This window comes from Andrographis paniculata, unplaced genomic scaffold (assembly GCF_009805555.1).
Source record: "Andrographis paniculata isolate CXL003 unplaced genomic scaffold, ASM980555v1 Contig46END, whole genome shotgun sequence".
Classification (NCBI taxonomy): domain Eukaryota; kingdom Viridiplantae; phylum Streptophyta; class Magnoliopsida; order Lamiales; family Acanthaceae; genus Andrographis; species Andrographis paniculata.
Window position 1 is genome coordinate 4,733 of NW_026137580.1, and position 16,532 is coordinate 21,264.

The following is a 16,532-nucleotide window of genomic DNA, read 5'->3' on the forward strand; positions in this document are numbered from 1 at the left end:
CGTGTTCTTTTTTCTCTAAACGATAAGTCTTACTAGACATCCCGCGTTGACGCGGGTTCGTCGGCGCCCGTGCGCGAATCCTCGTTCGCAATATACGGCTGGACGACGGGTCCGTGAATGGCGGACAAGGTCGTCGTTCGCGACTTTTTGCCGCGACCTACATCGCAGGAAATCCATTTTGGATGCCTACATATTCGCGAAAATCCGCGCAGGAGCTTTTTAGGGCGCCCACTCTGTTCGGATGGATGGCCTGATCGGCATTCGTTCGTCGGGTCACGAATTCGCTGTTGTCTGCCGGGACAGACATCGACAATGATGCTTTCGCAGGTTCGCCTATAAAATCCCTTTTACCTTTTCTTTTTCTCTAAACGATAAGTCTTACTGGACATCCCGCGTTGACGCGGGTTCGTCGGCCCCCGTGCGCGAATCCTCGTTCGCAATATACGGCTGGACGACGGGTCCGTGAACGGCGGACAAGGTCGTCGTTCGCGACTTTTTGCCGCGACCTGCATCGCAGGAAATCCATTTTGGATGCCTACATATTCGCGAAAATCCGCGCAGGAGCTTTTTAGGGCGCCCACTCTGTTCCGATGGACGGCCTGATCGGCATTCGTTCGTCGGGTCACGAATTCGCTGTTGTATGCCGGGACAGACATCGACAATGATCCTTTCGTAGGTTCGCCTATAAAATCCTTGTTACGTGTTCTTTTTCACTAAACGATAAGTCTTACTGGACATCCCGCGTTGACGCGGGTTCGTCGGCGCCCGTGCGCGAATCCTCGTTCGCAATATACGGTTGGAATGTGAATGGCGGACAAGGTCGTCGTTCGCGACTTTTTGCCGCGACCTGCATCGCAGGAAATCCATTTTGGATGCCTACATATTCGCGAAAATCCGCGCAGGAGTTTTTTAGGGCGCCCACTCTGTTCCGATGGACGGCCTGATCGGCATTCGTTCGTCGGGTCACGAGTTCGCTGTTGTCTGCCGGGACAGACATCGACAATGATCCTTTCGCAGGTTCGCCTATAAAATCCCTTTTACCTGTTCTTTTTCTCTAAACGATAAGTCTTACTGGACATCCCGCGTTGACGCGGGTTCGTCGGCGCCCGTGCGCGAATCCTCGTTCGTGCAATATACGGCTGGACGACGGGTCTGTGAACGGCGGACAAGGTCGTCGTTCGCGACTTTTTGCCGCAACCTGCATCGCAGGAAATCCATTTTTACTGCCTACATATTCGAGAAAATCCGCGCAGGTGTTTTTTAGGGCGCCCACTCTATTCCGATGGACGGCCTGATCGGCATTCGTTCGTCGGGTCACGAATTCGCTGTTGTATGCCGGGACAGACATCAACAATGATCCTTTCGCAGGTTCGCCTATAAAATCCTTGTTACGTGTTCTTTTTTCTCTAAACGATAAGTCTTACTAACATCCCGCGTTGACGCGGGTTCGTCGGCGCCCGTGCGCGAATCCTCATTCGCAATATACGGCTGGACGACGGGTCCGTGAACGGCGGACAAGGTCGTCGTTCGCGACTTTTTGCCGCGACCTGCATCGCAGGAAATCCATTTTGGATGCCTACATATTCGCGAAAATCCGCGCAGGAGCTTTTTAGGGCGCCCACTATGTTCGGATGGATGGCCTGATCGGCATTCGTTCGTCGGGTCACGAATTCGCTGTTGTCTGCCGGGACATACATCGACAATGATGCTTTCGCAGGTTCGCCTATAAAATCCCTTTTACCTTTTCTTTTTTCTCTAAACGATAAGTCTTACTGGACATCCCGCGTTGACGCGGGTTCGTCGGTGCCCGTGCGCGAATCCTCGTTCGCAATATACGGCTGGACGACGGGTCCGTGAACGGCGGACAAGGTCGTCGTTCGCGACTTTTTGCCGCGACCTGCATCGCAGGAAATCCATTTTGGATGCCTACATATTCGCGAAAATCCGCGCAGGAGCTTTTTAGGGCGCCCACTCTGTTCCGATGGACGGCCTGATCGGCATTCGTTCGTCGGGTCACGAATTCGCTGTTGTATGCCGGGACAGACATCGACAATGATCCTTTCGCAGGTTCGCCTATGAAATCCCTTTTACCTGTTCTTTTTCTCTGAACGATAAGTCTTACTGGACATCCCGCGTTGACGCGGGTTCGTCGGCCCCCGTGCGCGAATCCTCGTTCGCAATATACGGCTGGACGACGGGTCCGTGAACGGCGGACAAGGTCGTCGTTCGCGATTTTTTGCCGCGACCTGCATCGCAGGAAATCCATTTTGGATGCCTACATATTCGCGAAAATCCGCGCAGGAGTTTTTTAGGGCGCCCACTCTGTTCCGATGGACGGCCTGATCGGCATTCGTTCGTCGGGTCACGAGTTCGCTGTTGTCTGCCGGGACAGACATCGACAATGATCCTTTCGCAGGTTCGCCTATAAAATCCCTTTTACCTGTTCTTTTTTCTCTAAACGATAAGTCTTACTGGACATCCCGCGTTGACGCGGGTTCGTCGGCGCCCGTGCGCGAATCCTCGTTCGTGCAATATACGGCTGGACGACGGGTCTGTGAACGGCGGACAAGGTCGTCGTTCGCGACTTTTTGCCGCAACCTGCATCGCAGGAAATCCATTTTTACTGCCTACATATTCGAGAAAATCCGCGCAGGTGTTTTTTAGGGCGCCCACTCTATTCCGATGGACGGCCTGATCGGCATTCGTTCGTCGGGTCACGAATTCGCTGTTGTATGCCGGGACAGACATCAACAATGATCCTTTCGCAGGTTCGCCTATAAAATCCTTGTTACGTGTTCTTTTTTCTCTAAACGATAAGTCTTACTAAATCCCGCGTTGACGCGGGTTCGTCGGCGCCCGTGCGCGAATCCTCATTCGCAATATACGGCTGGACGACGGGTCCGTGAACGGCGGACAAGGTCGTCGTTCGCGACTTTTTGCCGCGACCTGCATCGCAGGAAATCCATTTTGGATGCCTACATATTCGCGAAAATCCGCGCAGGAGCTTTTTAGGGCGCCCACTATGTTCGGATGGATGGCCTGATCGGCATTCGTTCGTCGGGTCACGAATTCGCTGTTGTCTGCCGGGACATACATCGACAATGATGCTTTCGCAGGTTCGCCTATAAAATCCCTTTACCTTTTCTTTTTCTCTAAACGATAAGTCTTACTGGACATCCCGCGTTGACGCGGGTTCGTCGGTGCCCGTGCGCGAATCCTCGTTCGCAATATACGGCTGGACGACGGGTCCGTGAACGGCGGACAAGGTCGTCGTTCGCGACTTTTTGCCGCGACCTGCATCGCAGGAAATCCATTTTGGATGCCTACATATTCGCGAAAATCCGCGCAGGAGCTTTTTAGGGCGCCCACTCTGTTCCGATGGACGGCCTGATCGGCATTCGTTCGTCGGGTCACGAATTCGCTGTTGTATGCCGGGACAGACATCGACAATGATCCTTTCGCAGGTTCGCCTATGAAATCCCTTTTACCTGTTCTTTTTTCTCTGAACGATAAGTCTTACTGGACATCCCGCGTTGACGCGGGTTCGTCGGCCCCCGTGCGCGAATCCTCGTTCGCAATATACGGCTGGACGACGGGTCCGTGAACGGCGGACAAGGTCGTCGTTCGCGATTTTTTGCCGCGACCTGCATCGCAGGAAATCCATTTTGGATGCCTACATATTCGCGAAAATCCGCGCAGGAGTTTTTTAGGGCGCCCACTCTGTTCCGATGGACGGCCTGATCGGCATTCGTTCGTCGGGTCACGAATTCGCTGTTGTCTGCCGGGACAGACATCGACAATGATCCTTTCGCAGGTTCGCCTATAAAATCCCTTTTACCTGTTCTTTTTTCTCTAAACGATAAGTCTTACTGGACATCCCGCGTTGACGCGGGTTCGTCGGCGCCCGTGCGCGAATCCTCGTTCGCGCAATATACGGCTGGACGACGGATCTGTGAACGGCGGACAAGGTCGTCGTTCGCGACTTTTTGCCGCAACCTGCATCGCAGGAAATCCATTTTTACTGCCTACATATTCGCGAAAATCCGCGCAGGTGTTTTTTAGGGCACCCACTCTATTCCGATGGACGGCCTGATCGGCATTCGTTCGTCGGGTCACGAATTCGCTGTTGTATGCCGGGACAGACATCAACAATGATCCTTTCGCAGGTTTGCCTATAAAATCCTTGTTACGTGTTCTTTTTTCTCTAAACGATAAGTCTTACTAGACATCCCGCGTTGACGCGGGTTCGTCGGCGCGCGTGCGCGAATCCTCGTTCGCAATATACGGCTGGACGACGGGTCCGTGAACGGCGGACAAGGTCGTCGTTCGCGACTTTTTGCCGCGACCTGCATCGCAGGAAATCCATTTTGGATGCCTACATATTCGCAAAAATCCGCGCAGAGCTTTTTAGGGTGCCCACTCTGTTCGGATGGATGGCCTGATCGGCATTCGTTCGTCGGGTCACGAATTCGCTGTTGTCTGCCGGGACAGACATCGACAATGATGCTTTCGCAGGTTCGCCTATAAAATCCCTTTTACCTTTTCTTTTTTCTCTAAACGATAAGTCTTACTGGACATCCCGCGTTGACGCGGGTTCGTCGGCGCCCGTGCGCGAATCCTCGTTCGCAATATACGGCTGGACGACGGGTCCGTGAACGGCGGACAAGGTCGTCGTTCGCGACTTTTTGCCGCGACCTGCATCGCAGGAAATCCATTTTGGATGCCTACATATTCGCGAAAATCCGCGCAGGAGCTTTTTAGGGCGCCCACTCTGTTCCGATGGACGGCCTGATCGGCATTCGTTCGTCGGGTCACGAATTCGCTGTTGTATGCCGGGACAGACATCGACAATTATCCTTTCACAGGTTCGCCTATAAAATCCTTGTTACGTGTTCTTTTTTCTCTAAACGATAAGTCTTACTGGACATCCCCCGATGACGCGGGTTCGTCGGCGCCCGTGCGCTAATCCTCGTTCGCAATATACGACTGGACGACGGGTCCGTGAACGGAGGACAAGGTCGTCGTTCGCGACTTTTTGCCGCGACCTGCATCGCAGAAAATCCATTTTGGATGCCTACATATTCGCGAAAATCCGCGCAGGAGTTTTTTAGGGCGCCCACTCTGTTCCAATGGACGGCCTGATCGGCATTCGTTCGTCGGGTCACAAATTCGCTGTTGTCTACCGGGACAGACATCGACAATGATCCTTTCGCAGGTTCGCCTATAAAATCCCTTTTACCTGTTCTTTTTTCTCTAAACGATAAGTCTTACTGGACATCCCGCGTTGACGCGGGTTCGTCGGCGCCCGTGCGCGAATCCTCGTTCGCAATATACGGCTGGACGACGGGTCCGTGAACGGTGGACAAGGTCGTCGTTTGCGACTTTTTGCCGCGACCTGCATCGCAGGAAATCCATTTTGGATGCCTACATATTCGCGAAAATCCGCGCAGGAGCTTTTTAGGGCGCCCACTCTGTTCGGATGGATGGCCTGATCGGCATTCGTTCGTCGGGTCACGAATTCGCTGTTGTCTGCCGGGACAGACATCGACAATGATGCTTTCGCAGGTTCGCCTATAAAATCCCTTTTACCTTTTCTTTTTTCTCTAAACGATAAGTCTTACTGGACATCCCGCGTTGACGCGGGTTCGTCGGCGCCCGTGCGCGAATCCTCGTTCGCAATATATGGTTGGACGACGGGTCCGTGAACGGCGGACAAGGTCGTCGTTCGCGACTTTTTGCCGCGACCTGCATCGCAGGAAATCCATTTTGGATGCCTACATATTCGCGAAAATCCGCGCAGGAGCTTTTTAGGGCGTCCACTCTGTTCCGATGGACGGCCTGATCGGCATTCTTTCGTCGGGTCACGAATTCGCTGTTGTATGCTGGGACAGACATCGACAATGATCCTTTCACAAGCAGGTTGCTTCCAAGCTCAAACCATTTTCAACTGAATTGCGACTTTTTTCTTCTTATTGCTTGTTCGACTTTTCTCGTTGGCGTAGTGCTCTATTCGGTCGGAACCCTGTTCGAGAACCTTCTCTCATAGATTCTCTTCACCAAGTCATCGCGAGCACTCAACTCCCTTGGTGTCACATTCCTTAATTCCTAAAAATAACTTACTAATTTGCGAAAACGCCCATTAAGCCAAAGAAATACTATTTCTACTCCCCTTCCCAACAGATATTTGCAAAAAAGGACACCCCCACAGACTGAGAGACTGACACACACTGTTTGCAGCAAATGTGAAAATGGAAGCAGAAAGAAGATCCAAAGTGAACTCCAAAAAGCACTTTCCCTCTCTTCCCCCATATCTCTCTCTCTCCCTTCACGTGCCAATCATCCACCCGTCACGTGACTCCTTCCCCGCCCCACTCTGCAGCTGCAGCAGCAGCTCTTCATCACTCTCACAACAACAATCAATCATCTCAGTCACTCCCAAAATCCCCAATTTTTACTCCCCACCAGAAACCCTAGATTTTGTGCCTGTAAATTCGCTAGATAGCTGTGCGTTTGCTTGAATGTGGTTGCAGTGAAGATGGGCTGTCTTCAGTCCAAAACTGCCAATGTTCAATCTCCCGACCAGGAGCCTCCGCAGCCGGACCCGAAATCAGATCTAGGTATTCACGATTTAGCTGGCGTAGTTGCTTTCGGTTCTCCTTAGCTATTTTGGTTTTCAATTTCTGGCTGTGGACTTGCTTTGTGGGAGGTGTATGTATGTGTACTGTTCGCCATTATTTGAAGTAATCATTGTACAACTAAAAAGGCTTTGTTGTCTGTAAGGGATAGATAAGAAGCATCTTTTGACTGTGTGTGTTCTTTTGGTGATTTTGGGGACACTTTTGGACACTATTTTGGATTGTCTACACGTGATTTCAATTATCCACACCTTAGTTTCGAAGGTAGGTGCAGATTAGGCACTAAATTTTGACCTTATTGTAGCTTGAATTTTCTTTTAAGTACATGAGCTCTACTTTTGGATTTCTTGCCTTTTTTATATATGTATAATGGTTTAGGGTTCTAGCTGTGCTTTTGTTTACTCATTACTGGGCATATTTGTCTCTCATCCTTTATTTACTTTTGGGTTATTAGCTTATGATCTTTATATGCTTTTGCTGATCTGTGTCAAAATTGAAGTGTTTGGAATTCTGCTGCTGAAGATATGCTCTTTGGGTAATTTTCAAACACATTATATTTAGTGATGTGTGGTCAAAAGTTTCTGTTGGGGAATTAGGCAAAACTTGAAGTAGCAATCTTGCTTATAGCTATGCAAGATCAATCATAATATTCCTTGAAGAACTTAAATCTAGATAAAAGAACTCTGATGAAGGATGTACATTGAGGCAAGTCTACAAAGTACAAACAAACCAATATTTAAGTGGAAAACCTGGAATAGGAAGAAAGAGTGGGCACCTTTCTATCCAATTCTCCCATAAATCTGTAGTAGATAACATGCGTTGAGCTCACTCTAGAAGAGTCCTATTGATTTGCTCGGCAATATCATTTTGTTGGGGTGTCCTTGGAACCGTCTCATGTCTCGTGAAGTCATGATCCCCTAACTCAAGAAGAATGAATTGAACTTGCTGCTACTAACTCCAACTCGTTTTCTATCCATATCTTTTATAGATTCTATTTATTTCTCTATTCTAGTCAAAGTAGGAAACCGCTCATATTATGTTGGAGGAGAATTTGATATGTAAGTGAGATGGAGGGTTTGTTTTTTATCCTAACTTCTTACTATTCTATTCATTATTTTCGTCCAAAAACATAACACCCAACACTCATTCTCTATATAAGATATCACATCTAATAATTATTTTCATCTCAAAATATCAAAAACTCAAAAAACATACCTTGACCTCTTGCTTCTATTTATATTCTTTTATATAATGATTGTTTGCTCCGTGGTTTTTTTATTTTTTCCGAAAGGAGTTACTTAGTAAATTTGTGTGTGTGTGTTTTTTTTTGTTTGTTCTTGCATCAAGTTTACATTCTTCATCAGTGTTCGTGACTTTGGGTTTGAGTTCTTGGCAAATTTTGTGGTTGATCATGCTCAGCTACATTAATATTTTATTTGTTCGAGATTGTCGCCTTAAAAATTTTCCCTATTTCCCTAGCAATTACAAATGAAATGAGTTTTGCAAGTAATATCTCTCTCTCTCTCTCTCTCTCTCTCTCGGGTTTAATATCTAATGGCCAAGAATTGTTAATGCAGCAAATGGAGACCAAGTGGATCAAGATCAAGTTCCAGCATTCAAGGAATTCGGTCTTGCCGAGCTTCGTGCGGCAACAAATGGATTCAGCAGCGATCTGATTGTTTCTGAGAGTGGAGAGAAAGCTCCAAACATTGTTTACAGAGGCAAGCTTCGAAGTAACAGGCTGGTCGCCATTAAGCGCTTCTCGAATCAGTCATGGCCTGACCCTCAGCAGTTTGTGGTAAAGTTCTATTTTTTCATTGGTATAGAAAATGTCTATCATGATTATCTAATTTATCTTTATTTTGAACAGCACATATTTATTGTGATCTAAGAATTTTTCTATTCCTAGAGGAAAATCAAATTTGATATGGTAAAATTGCTTGCCAAATGTTCTCTAAGAAACATGTTTGATAGGCGGAAGCAGCTGGAGTCGGCAAGGTTAGGCATAAAAGACTGGTGAACTTAATCGGATATTGTGCTGAGGGAGATGAACGCCTGTTAGTAGCTGAGTACATGCCCAATGACACGCTTTCAAAGCACCTCTTTCATTGTATGTATTATTTATTTTCACCTTGTATCATTCATTTTATTTTAGGTGTGTAGAAAATGACATTCAAATAGTTTAAGCACCAAACTCTGAACCTTGCACCTTGATTGCATAACTTTTCTTTTTCTGTAGGGGATAAACAACCTCTTCCTTGGGAAATGCGAGTGAGAGTTGCGGACCACATAGCGCAAGCTCTTGACCAGTGCAACACTGACAACAGGAAAATTTATCATGACTTGAATGCTTACCGAGTTCTTTTTGATGAGGTACAATCTTGTCATGCCAAAACAATGCAATTGCTGAGAAAATGCTACAGCTTTGCCTCTAACCTCTAGCACCATTTGAACTGCCTAGGTCGTTAACCCTGAACCTTCTTAAGTAGTTTAACCCGACAGCCATATTCGAAGCTGAATCCAGATAAACCAGGGTTGTGATAATCTTGAAAATCGGATAGAAAGATTACAAATGAATAATAAATGAATATTGGCATATTAAAACAATTATGATATCCCACAATGCTTTCCTGTTGTTGGGTTGAAGGATTTACATGTCATTGTTACGAGTTTCATTACTTGAGAATTGGTGAGTTAGCATCAAAGAAATTGAAAGGTATCTGCGTATGCAATTGGATTATAGCAGCCATTTCAAAATCTGTCAATGTAATTGCAGGAACTTGGAAGCTCACTAGTGTACACCTGTCGATAGATATTGCTTATCTAAATGCATGTTTTAGACATAATTTATATTTGGCTTTTCTATTATAGGTTGGAGATCCGAGGCTCTCTAGTTTTGGCCTGATGAAAAACAGTCGGGACGGGAAGAGTTATAGTACTAATTTGGCATACACTCCCCCGGAGTTCTTGCGAACAGGTATATCTAGTGTGTCAATATGAGAAAATTTATCATAGTTGACAAAGTTTTTTATTATTATTATTATTATTATTATGATTAAATGATATGTTGGAAAAATTATCCCATTCAGTCTAGCAAACACGACCTTTGAAGTTTCAGAATGTTCAGTTTAGTACTACCAGATGCTTTCAATTTTTCTTTTAACTAGCCTTTCTCCAAGTCATGTTCAAAATTTCATTTTTTATTTGCTTTTCCTTGCTATTTTTTGTGAACGAATGGACCACAGGTATGTCTCAACAATACCAAGTGAACTGAATTTTTGACAAGGGTAATCTGAATAATGAGTTGGTGCTATTTCTTCTTATTTTCAGGTAGGGTCATTCCGGAGAGTGTGATATACAGCTACGGAACTGTTCTTCTGGATCTTTTGAGTGGAAAACATATCCCACCAAGTCATGTACGTTGCATTCCATCCTCACTATGGATCTTTTTTTCTATTTATTTTCACAGTTCCTAGTTATCATCGAATAATAGCTGACAAAAACCATTGGAAATATTGCATAGAGTGCTTCACATCATGTGCTTGTTCTGCAAATTAATAAAAGGCAAATGTTATTTCGAAGAGTCACAAGTTAAACAAGGGAACATTCTCGATCTAACACTATTAGGACCACCTGTGCCACGATTGTATGTTGGAGACCAAGATGTGTTTTCCCATTGAGCTAAATAGTTGTAAAACACAACATCATATCATTTTCAGGTACAAAGAGCATCAGCAGCAAGAGATATTATAGTAAAATAGGGAAGAAGTTATATTGTGAACAGCGGCAGTTGAACAAAAATATAGTTTCAGCAAAAAAAAAAAAAAAAGAAGGCATTTTTACTCTTTATTTGGTTTCTTGAACATTAATCGATATTTTGGTCACTCCAGGCTTTGGATCTGATAAGAGGGAAAAATGTGTTGTTGCTGATGGATTCCTCGCTCGAAGGACAATATGCTAACGAAGATGCGACGGCATTGGTTGAACTTGCATCGAAATGCCTCCAGTATGAAGCAAGAGATAGGCCGGGCATCAATTTTCTTCTTACTGCAGTAGCACCCCTTCAAAAACAAAAGGAGGTTGCTTTTTGATTTTTCTTGCTATAATTTTTTGGGGCGTTGAACTTCATTATAGGTTCTTACATGCTGTTCTCTACTACTCTTCTAGGTTGCATCACATGTCTTGATGGGCCTAACAAAAACCCCTGTGGTTCTGCCCACCATGCTTTCGCCTCTCGGGAAGGCATGCGCAAGGATGGATCTTACTGCAGTGCATGACATCTTGCTGAAAACGGGGTATAAAGACGAAGAAGGTCCAGAAAATGAGGTGAATTGATTCACCTACGACTATAAAGCCTTTCTTTTCTCAGTTTTTTTTTTTTTACTCTATTTGTAATGCGTATCGAATATAAATTAAACTGACTTTGGACTGTAATGGTTGAAGCTTTCGTTCCAAGAGTGGACACAGCAGGTACAGGATATGCTGAACACAAAAAAATTTGGAGACATCGCGTTTAGGGACAAGGATTTCAAGAGCGCAATCGACTACTATTCTAAGGTAAATTCTCACTTTTGTCTTGTCTCTATTCAAATTTAAATTTTTTACTATTCAAAACTCAAACCCAAAATCCAAACCCCAAACCAAACACACCCTTTGATGTGCAGGTATTTTCTATATTTATGTTAAAATAGCCATACTGTATATGTAATTTGTCATATACTGAATGAGACAACTGAGTACAGTAACAAATGAGCTACAGGATTTAAATTTCAGAAGCAAAGAATTATGGGATTGGTAATTTATAGAGATTACAATATTCATTACAAATATGCAGCTGGTGTCGATGATGTCTGCTCCATCGAGCACGGTAATCGTGAGACGAGCACTTTCCTACTTGATGATTGGTCAACCCGAGCTGGCACTGAGAGATGCAATGCAAGCTCAAGTGTGCTTGCCCGAGTGGCCAACCGCATTCTACATGCAGGCACTCGCACTTTCGAAGCTCGGGATGGAGACAGACGCGCAAGACATGCTCAACGATGGAGCTTCGTTCGAAGCCAAGAAGCAAAACAGCTGGCGCAATTAAGGTACACACTCGAATTAGATTAGATTTGATCTGCGTACTTGATGTGCCAGATTTGATGTGGGTAGAGCGAACTGCATGGTTTCAATTTACGCTCTTGATCGATGTAGTATGTAGTTCAAATGGCTTCTATATACACACATATATATATATATATGCGCGAATGGAATGTATAAATGTATCTGTATTTGATTAGGGCTAATTTATGGATGAGTTGGTATGCAACTTCCATTGGGAGGATATGTAATTTGGTATTTTATCTTGAATAGATTGTTGTATGTTCAATGCGCGGTAAAAAAGCCTATGAAGGCCGGGTTTATGCTACTACATTGTTGTTTATGTACATAATGAGAAGGGAAAATTCTTGCTTGAAAAGTATAGGAATCTTTGAAATATAGTGGGAAACTAGTACGGCCATTCATAAATCAAGTGAAGGGATTTGAAAATGAGAGTTTGATGTTATTTATATCTTGATTTTCAATATTAGGACATTTTTATCATGTGGATGACTAATGAATTATTATCTTTTTCTTCCGTCCAAATTGAAAAAGGTTGTCATTTTTAATTTTCGTCCGTTCCAAAACAAATTATTATTTTTTAATTTAATAATTTTACAAATAAATATTCTTTCAATTTATATTATATTACACAAATTTTATTAGTTTTATATTACATAATACTATTAGGATATTTTTATCTTTTTCACTGCAAACTATTATAATACTAATATTTAAAAATGTACGTGCAGCGGGATGGAGGGAGTTATTTTTTAATTGAATAGTAACACAAGATTCTTAGACTATTATATTAATCAATTATTTATTTTTTATATTATACTAAAAAAATAATTTTACATACATCAATATTTATTCTTTTCATATCATATTACTATTTCAATTAAAAATTTTATGTTATTCTAATTTCAATATAAAATTCAAACTCTCAACTAAAAACACCCCCGTATTAGCTAGTTTTTTCCTATATATTATATATATAATTATTACTCTCGTCTCGGAACGGAGGTCGTTATGTGAACAAAGTCTGAAGTAATAATAATAATAATAAATTAGGGTTTGGTTCGATGGTAAAGTTGCAAAGCTCAACAACATCGAACTAGTTTTGAGCAAAGTTGAAGACCTGCAAAGCTCAACAACGTAAATAAATAAATTTGTGATTTATTTGGTATGCTGAGTAGTAATTGTATTTATTAATATAAATATAAATATAAAATAAATATATATTAGTTGAATCTCAACCATTAATGGTAGTATCTAAAAAAATGTATTTATTAATATAATATAAATATATAGTATAATATTTAAAATAAAATATTATAAATAAATAGTGAAAACTGTGTTTGGAACTTTTTTACTACATTCAAGGGTGTGTTTGTTTGGGGGATTTAATTAGATTTCTACTATTCATCCAATTTTTTTCTCCAAAAAATATCAAATCAAACATCTATTTTTCATTTCTATATTATACTAAAAATCAATTTTACATTTAAAATATCACATCTAACACCTATTTATATTACATCATACAACTATTTAAATTCAAAATTTTTACTATTCAAATCCCAACTCAAAATCCAAACCCCAAACAAAAACACCTTTGGTGTATATGTATGGAAGAACTAAAAATGGAGTTAGCACTTTCTCCAGGGACCAAATATGAATTTACTTGGAAAAGTATTAAAGTATTTGCGGGTATGGATAACCCGACCCGTCTGAAACCGGGAACCAGGCAGGGTTCCATCCTCAAACCGGCCTGAAAATAAGAAGGCGGTGACTTATCGAATTTATACAACAGAGCATCACCATCGGCGACGTCGCAGAGATGGTGGTTAGACACAAAGCGGTGGCAACGCTGCCGACGCTGATGCAAGCGTTGCGGAAGGAGGCGCCTCCAAGGCACAACACTATGTTGCCGTCGCTTAGAAGAGCCTTTTCTCTCTACGATCAGATCAATCTCATCAATGATGTCCCCGAAGACCAGCTCCGATTCCAAGAGTATACAATCTTATTGAAGAATTATCGTTCTCGTTTACTTTTTTGTTTAATTTTCCTTCCAAATTTCTTTGAGCATCTTTTTTTTTTTTGTTTTTTTTTTTTTTTTTGAAGTTTCGATCTATTCTTCATTTCTAGGTTTTATTTTATCTCATACACTCAAGAAGTTTTTTACGATTACAACTATATGTATATGTATATATATTTTCCGACGAAACTGTGATGGTATTTGTGTATGATTTCATCTCAAACAATTAAAACTGCACCTACTGGTTTGTTAGTTTACTTTAGTTTTCATGTGTCATTCATGTTTTCATTTCTTAAGCTCTTTAATTTCTGCTATTCATATTATCTAGATGTGAATTACATTTCTGCATTGATGTGGATTGTTTTTGGAATTTAAGAGTGTGATTGGAATGAATTGTAGATGAAATCTTGCTACTTTCGGAATTTAAGCCACAAAAATGTCAAGGTTTTTGGATCTAATTAGATACCTATTTCTTTTGCCTTTATTTTCCAATGAGCAAGTTTTCTTTTAATTTGTTATTTCGTTATAATAAACCCTTTTGTATATTAGTGACTATTATGACACAGTCGTCCTCTTCTTCTCCACATGCAAACATTTAGGTTTTCACAGGAAGCAATACATGGTTCTCAAATGCTTGTCCATCTTAGTTAAGTTTGTCATGCTCTAATTTCTAATTTTTGTTCGGCTGCGCAAGTGTGGTTAATTATTCCTTCATATATGTGCAATATCTTCAGGGAGAGTTTTTGTAGGAGGAACGTTGTTGAACTAACTTCCAGCGTAATTTGTTTTGATGTTTCTTGTTTTCAACAGATTTAATAACAAGGGGTTTTAATTTTAAATTCTCCCGGCATGAGTAGTTCTTGTTTTTCTTGTTTTCAACAGGTTTAATGACACAGGGTTCAAAGTGAGTGGAGTTATGTACGAAGGCAGCTTACTTTGTGTAGGAAATCTGATCATGCAATGGACACCGAAGAAATTCTCAGATATCACTGCTGAGAGGTACACGAGTGTTAAGGATTTTCTATAAATACCTACCTCTGCAACTTCTTTTACATCTAACTATGGAATGAGCTTGCTATTAACGCATTCTAGCTAATCCATTACAGTTTCAAGAACTAGATGTTAAGACTTAAGAGTATAGTCTTTCTGGGGATGAATTTGTCCTTGATATTATTTTAGAGCTTTTTATAGTGAAGTCTGGGCAGTATTTGGCTCAATTAAAGGTGGGGATAATATTATCATGACATTATGATAATAAGAGAGAGTTCAATTTTGGTTCTTAGGAGCTGTAGGTTTAATTTTTTTCCCCACGCTCCTCAGGAGTTTGTCACTTCGAAAATAAAATTGTGTTTATATTAATAGTTTGAGTTGCACGGATGATCAATTTGAAAGGTAGCATAACTCAATACTTCTTTGCATCAGAGAATCAATAATTGGCTCAAACATTGTATCCTGAAAATGTAAAATTGGTTTTGAATGCTAAAGTGAAGAGTTGACGGATTCATACATAAAAAAACCAATGGGATAATCTTTCATTTTCTTTGCATAAAGTACCATTTTTATGCCCATTAAAGGATCTTAAAGGGTCTGTTCCTTCGTATTTAGATTCGGGTTTGAGGTTGGTAATAGTAAAAATTTGAATTGAAATAGTATTTGTTGTGATATAAATAGATGTGTGATTTTGATAATACTTTTTGTGTAATATATTAAACAAAAAATAGGTTTTGATTTGATCTTGCTGGGGAAAAGGTTTGATGAAAAGTACCAAACCAAAACCAAAATTGTGTTTATTCGTCTAAGATTTGGATTAGTAAAAACTTGAGTATAATAGTGTTTGTTGTGATATAAATAGATGTATAATTTGGTGTTTTGAAATTTGAACGAAAAATTATTTTGTGTAAATTAAATAAAAATAAGTATTTGATTTAATGATTTTGGAGAAAAAGTGATAAAGTGCTTGACACTGACACATTTCTTTTCATGCTTTTCTGCAGCTTATCTATTTTTAAGACCGTGCGGCCTGTGCCAGGTGAGAAGTTTATTACTTACTCATTTTAAGATTAAGTGCTGCCACACAATTTAACGTTGTCCTGAAGGTCTCGTATATCGTATTACAAAGTAACCATTATCTCAAAGTGGAAAGTGCTTTTAAATGGAAAGCTCTGACATTGAGTATAGGCTATAATTGAATGAGGTCTGTGTTGATCTCAGAGATTTTGATTATTGGATGCGGAAGGTACATTCAGCCGGTGAATCCCCAGCTACGGAACTTCATTCGATCCACAGGCATGAAAGTAGAAGCAGTTGATTCGGTATGGTACTCAATCATCTCCCTTTCCTGCATGTTGCTGATTGATTGTTACTTGTTACTATATATTATTCCCTACTAGACTTCTTCATCATTCGCTTTCCTGCTAACTTATTTTGGAATCCAACAAATATTCACTGCTCGTATGGTCGTACTATTAATGTACTTCTCGTTTTGCAGAGAAATGCTGCTTCTACGTACAACATACTTAACGAAGAAGGCAGGATGGTAGCGGCAGCCTTAATTCCTTACGGAGTTACTTCTTGAAAGCTGCCAACGAGTATGTTCCTTACATTTTGTATGCTTTACTTTCTACCAACACAATTTACGAGTGTTTGTTGTTTTGGATTGCACTGTCCAATTTTATTATAGGGAAAATTGAAATCACCTAACTATGTCATCATGTTTTTTATCCGAGGGTGTTGATTTGAGGACAATAATCCTGTGAAATGCCTTATGTGACCTACAC

The 16,532-nt window shown here is 41.7% G+C and overlaps 2 protein-coding genes across 2 annotated transcripts; both read left to right on the plus strand.

Moving 5' to 3' along the window:
- The first annotated feature begins 6,248 nt into the window (after positions 1-6,248).
- LOC127252311 (serine/threonine-protein kinase BSK2) lies at positions 6,249-12,045 on the plus strand. Its single transcript, XM_051276429.1, has 10 exons — positions 6,249-6,617; positions 8,213-8,433; positions 8,610-8,745; positions 8,875-9,008; positions 9,507-9,612; positions 9,966-10,051; positions 10,526-10,714; positions 10,803-10,961; positions 11,079-11,192; positions 11,470-12,045. The coding sequence occupies exons 1-10, from the start codon at positions 6,536-6,538 to the stop codon at positions 11,719-11,721; spliced, it is 1,479 nt and encodes a 492-aa protein (XP_051132386.1). The 5' UTR covers positions 6,249-6,535; the 3' UTR covers positions 11,722-12,045.
- Positions 12,046-13,475: 1,430 nt separating this feature from the next.
- LOC127252316 (uncharacterized) lies at positions 13,476-16,458 on the plus strand. Its single transcript, XM_051276437.1, has 5 exons — positions 13,476-13,730; positions 14,638-14,754; positions 15,750-15,784; positions 15,967-16,067; positions 16,244-16,458. Exons 1-5 carry the CDS (start codon positions 13,558-13,560, stop codon positions 16,328-16,330), a joined length of 513 nt encoding a protein of 170 aa, XP_051132394.1. The 5' UTR covers positions 13,476-13,557; the 3' UTR covers positions 16,331-16,458.
- Positions 16,459-16,532: the final 74 nt, after the last annotated feature.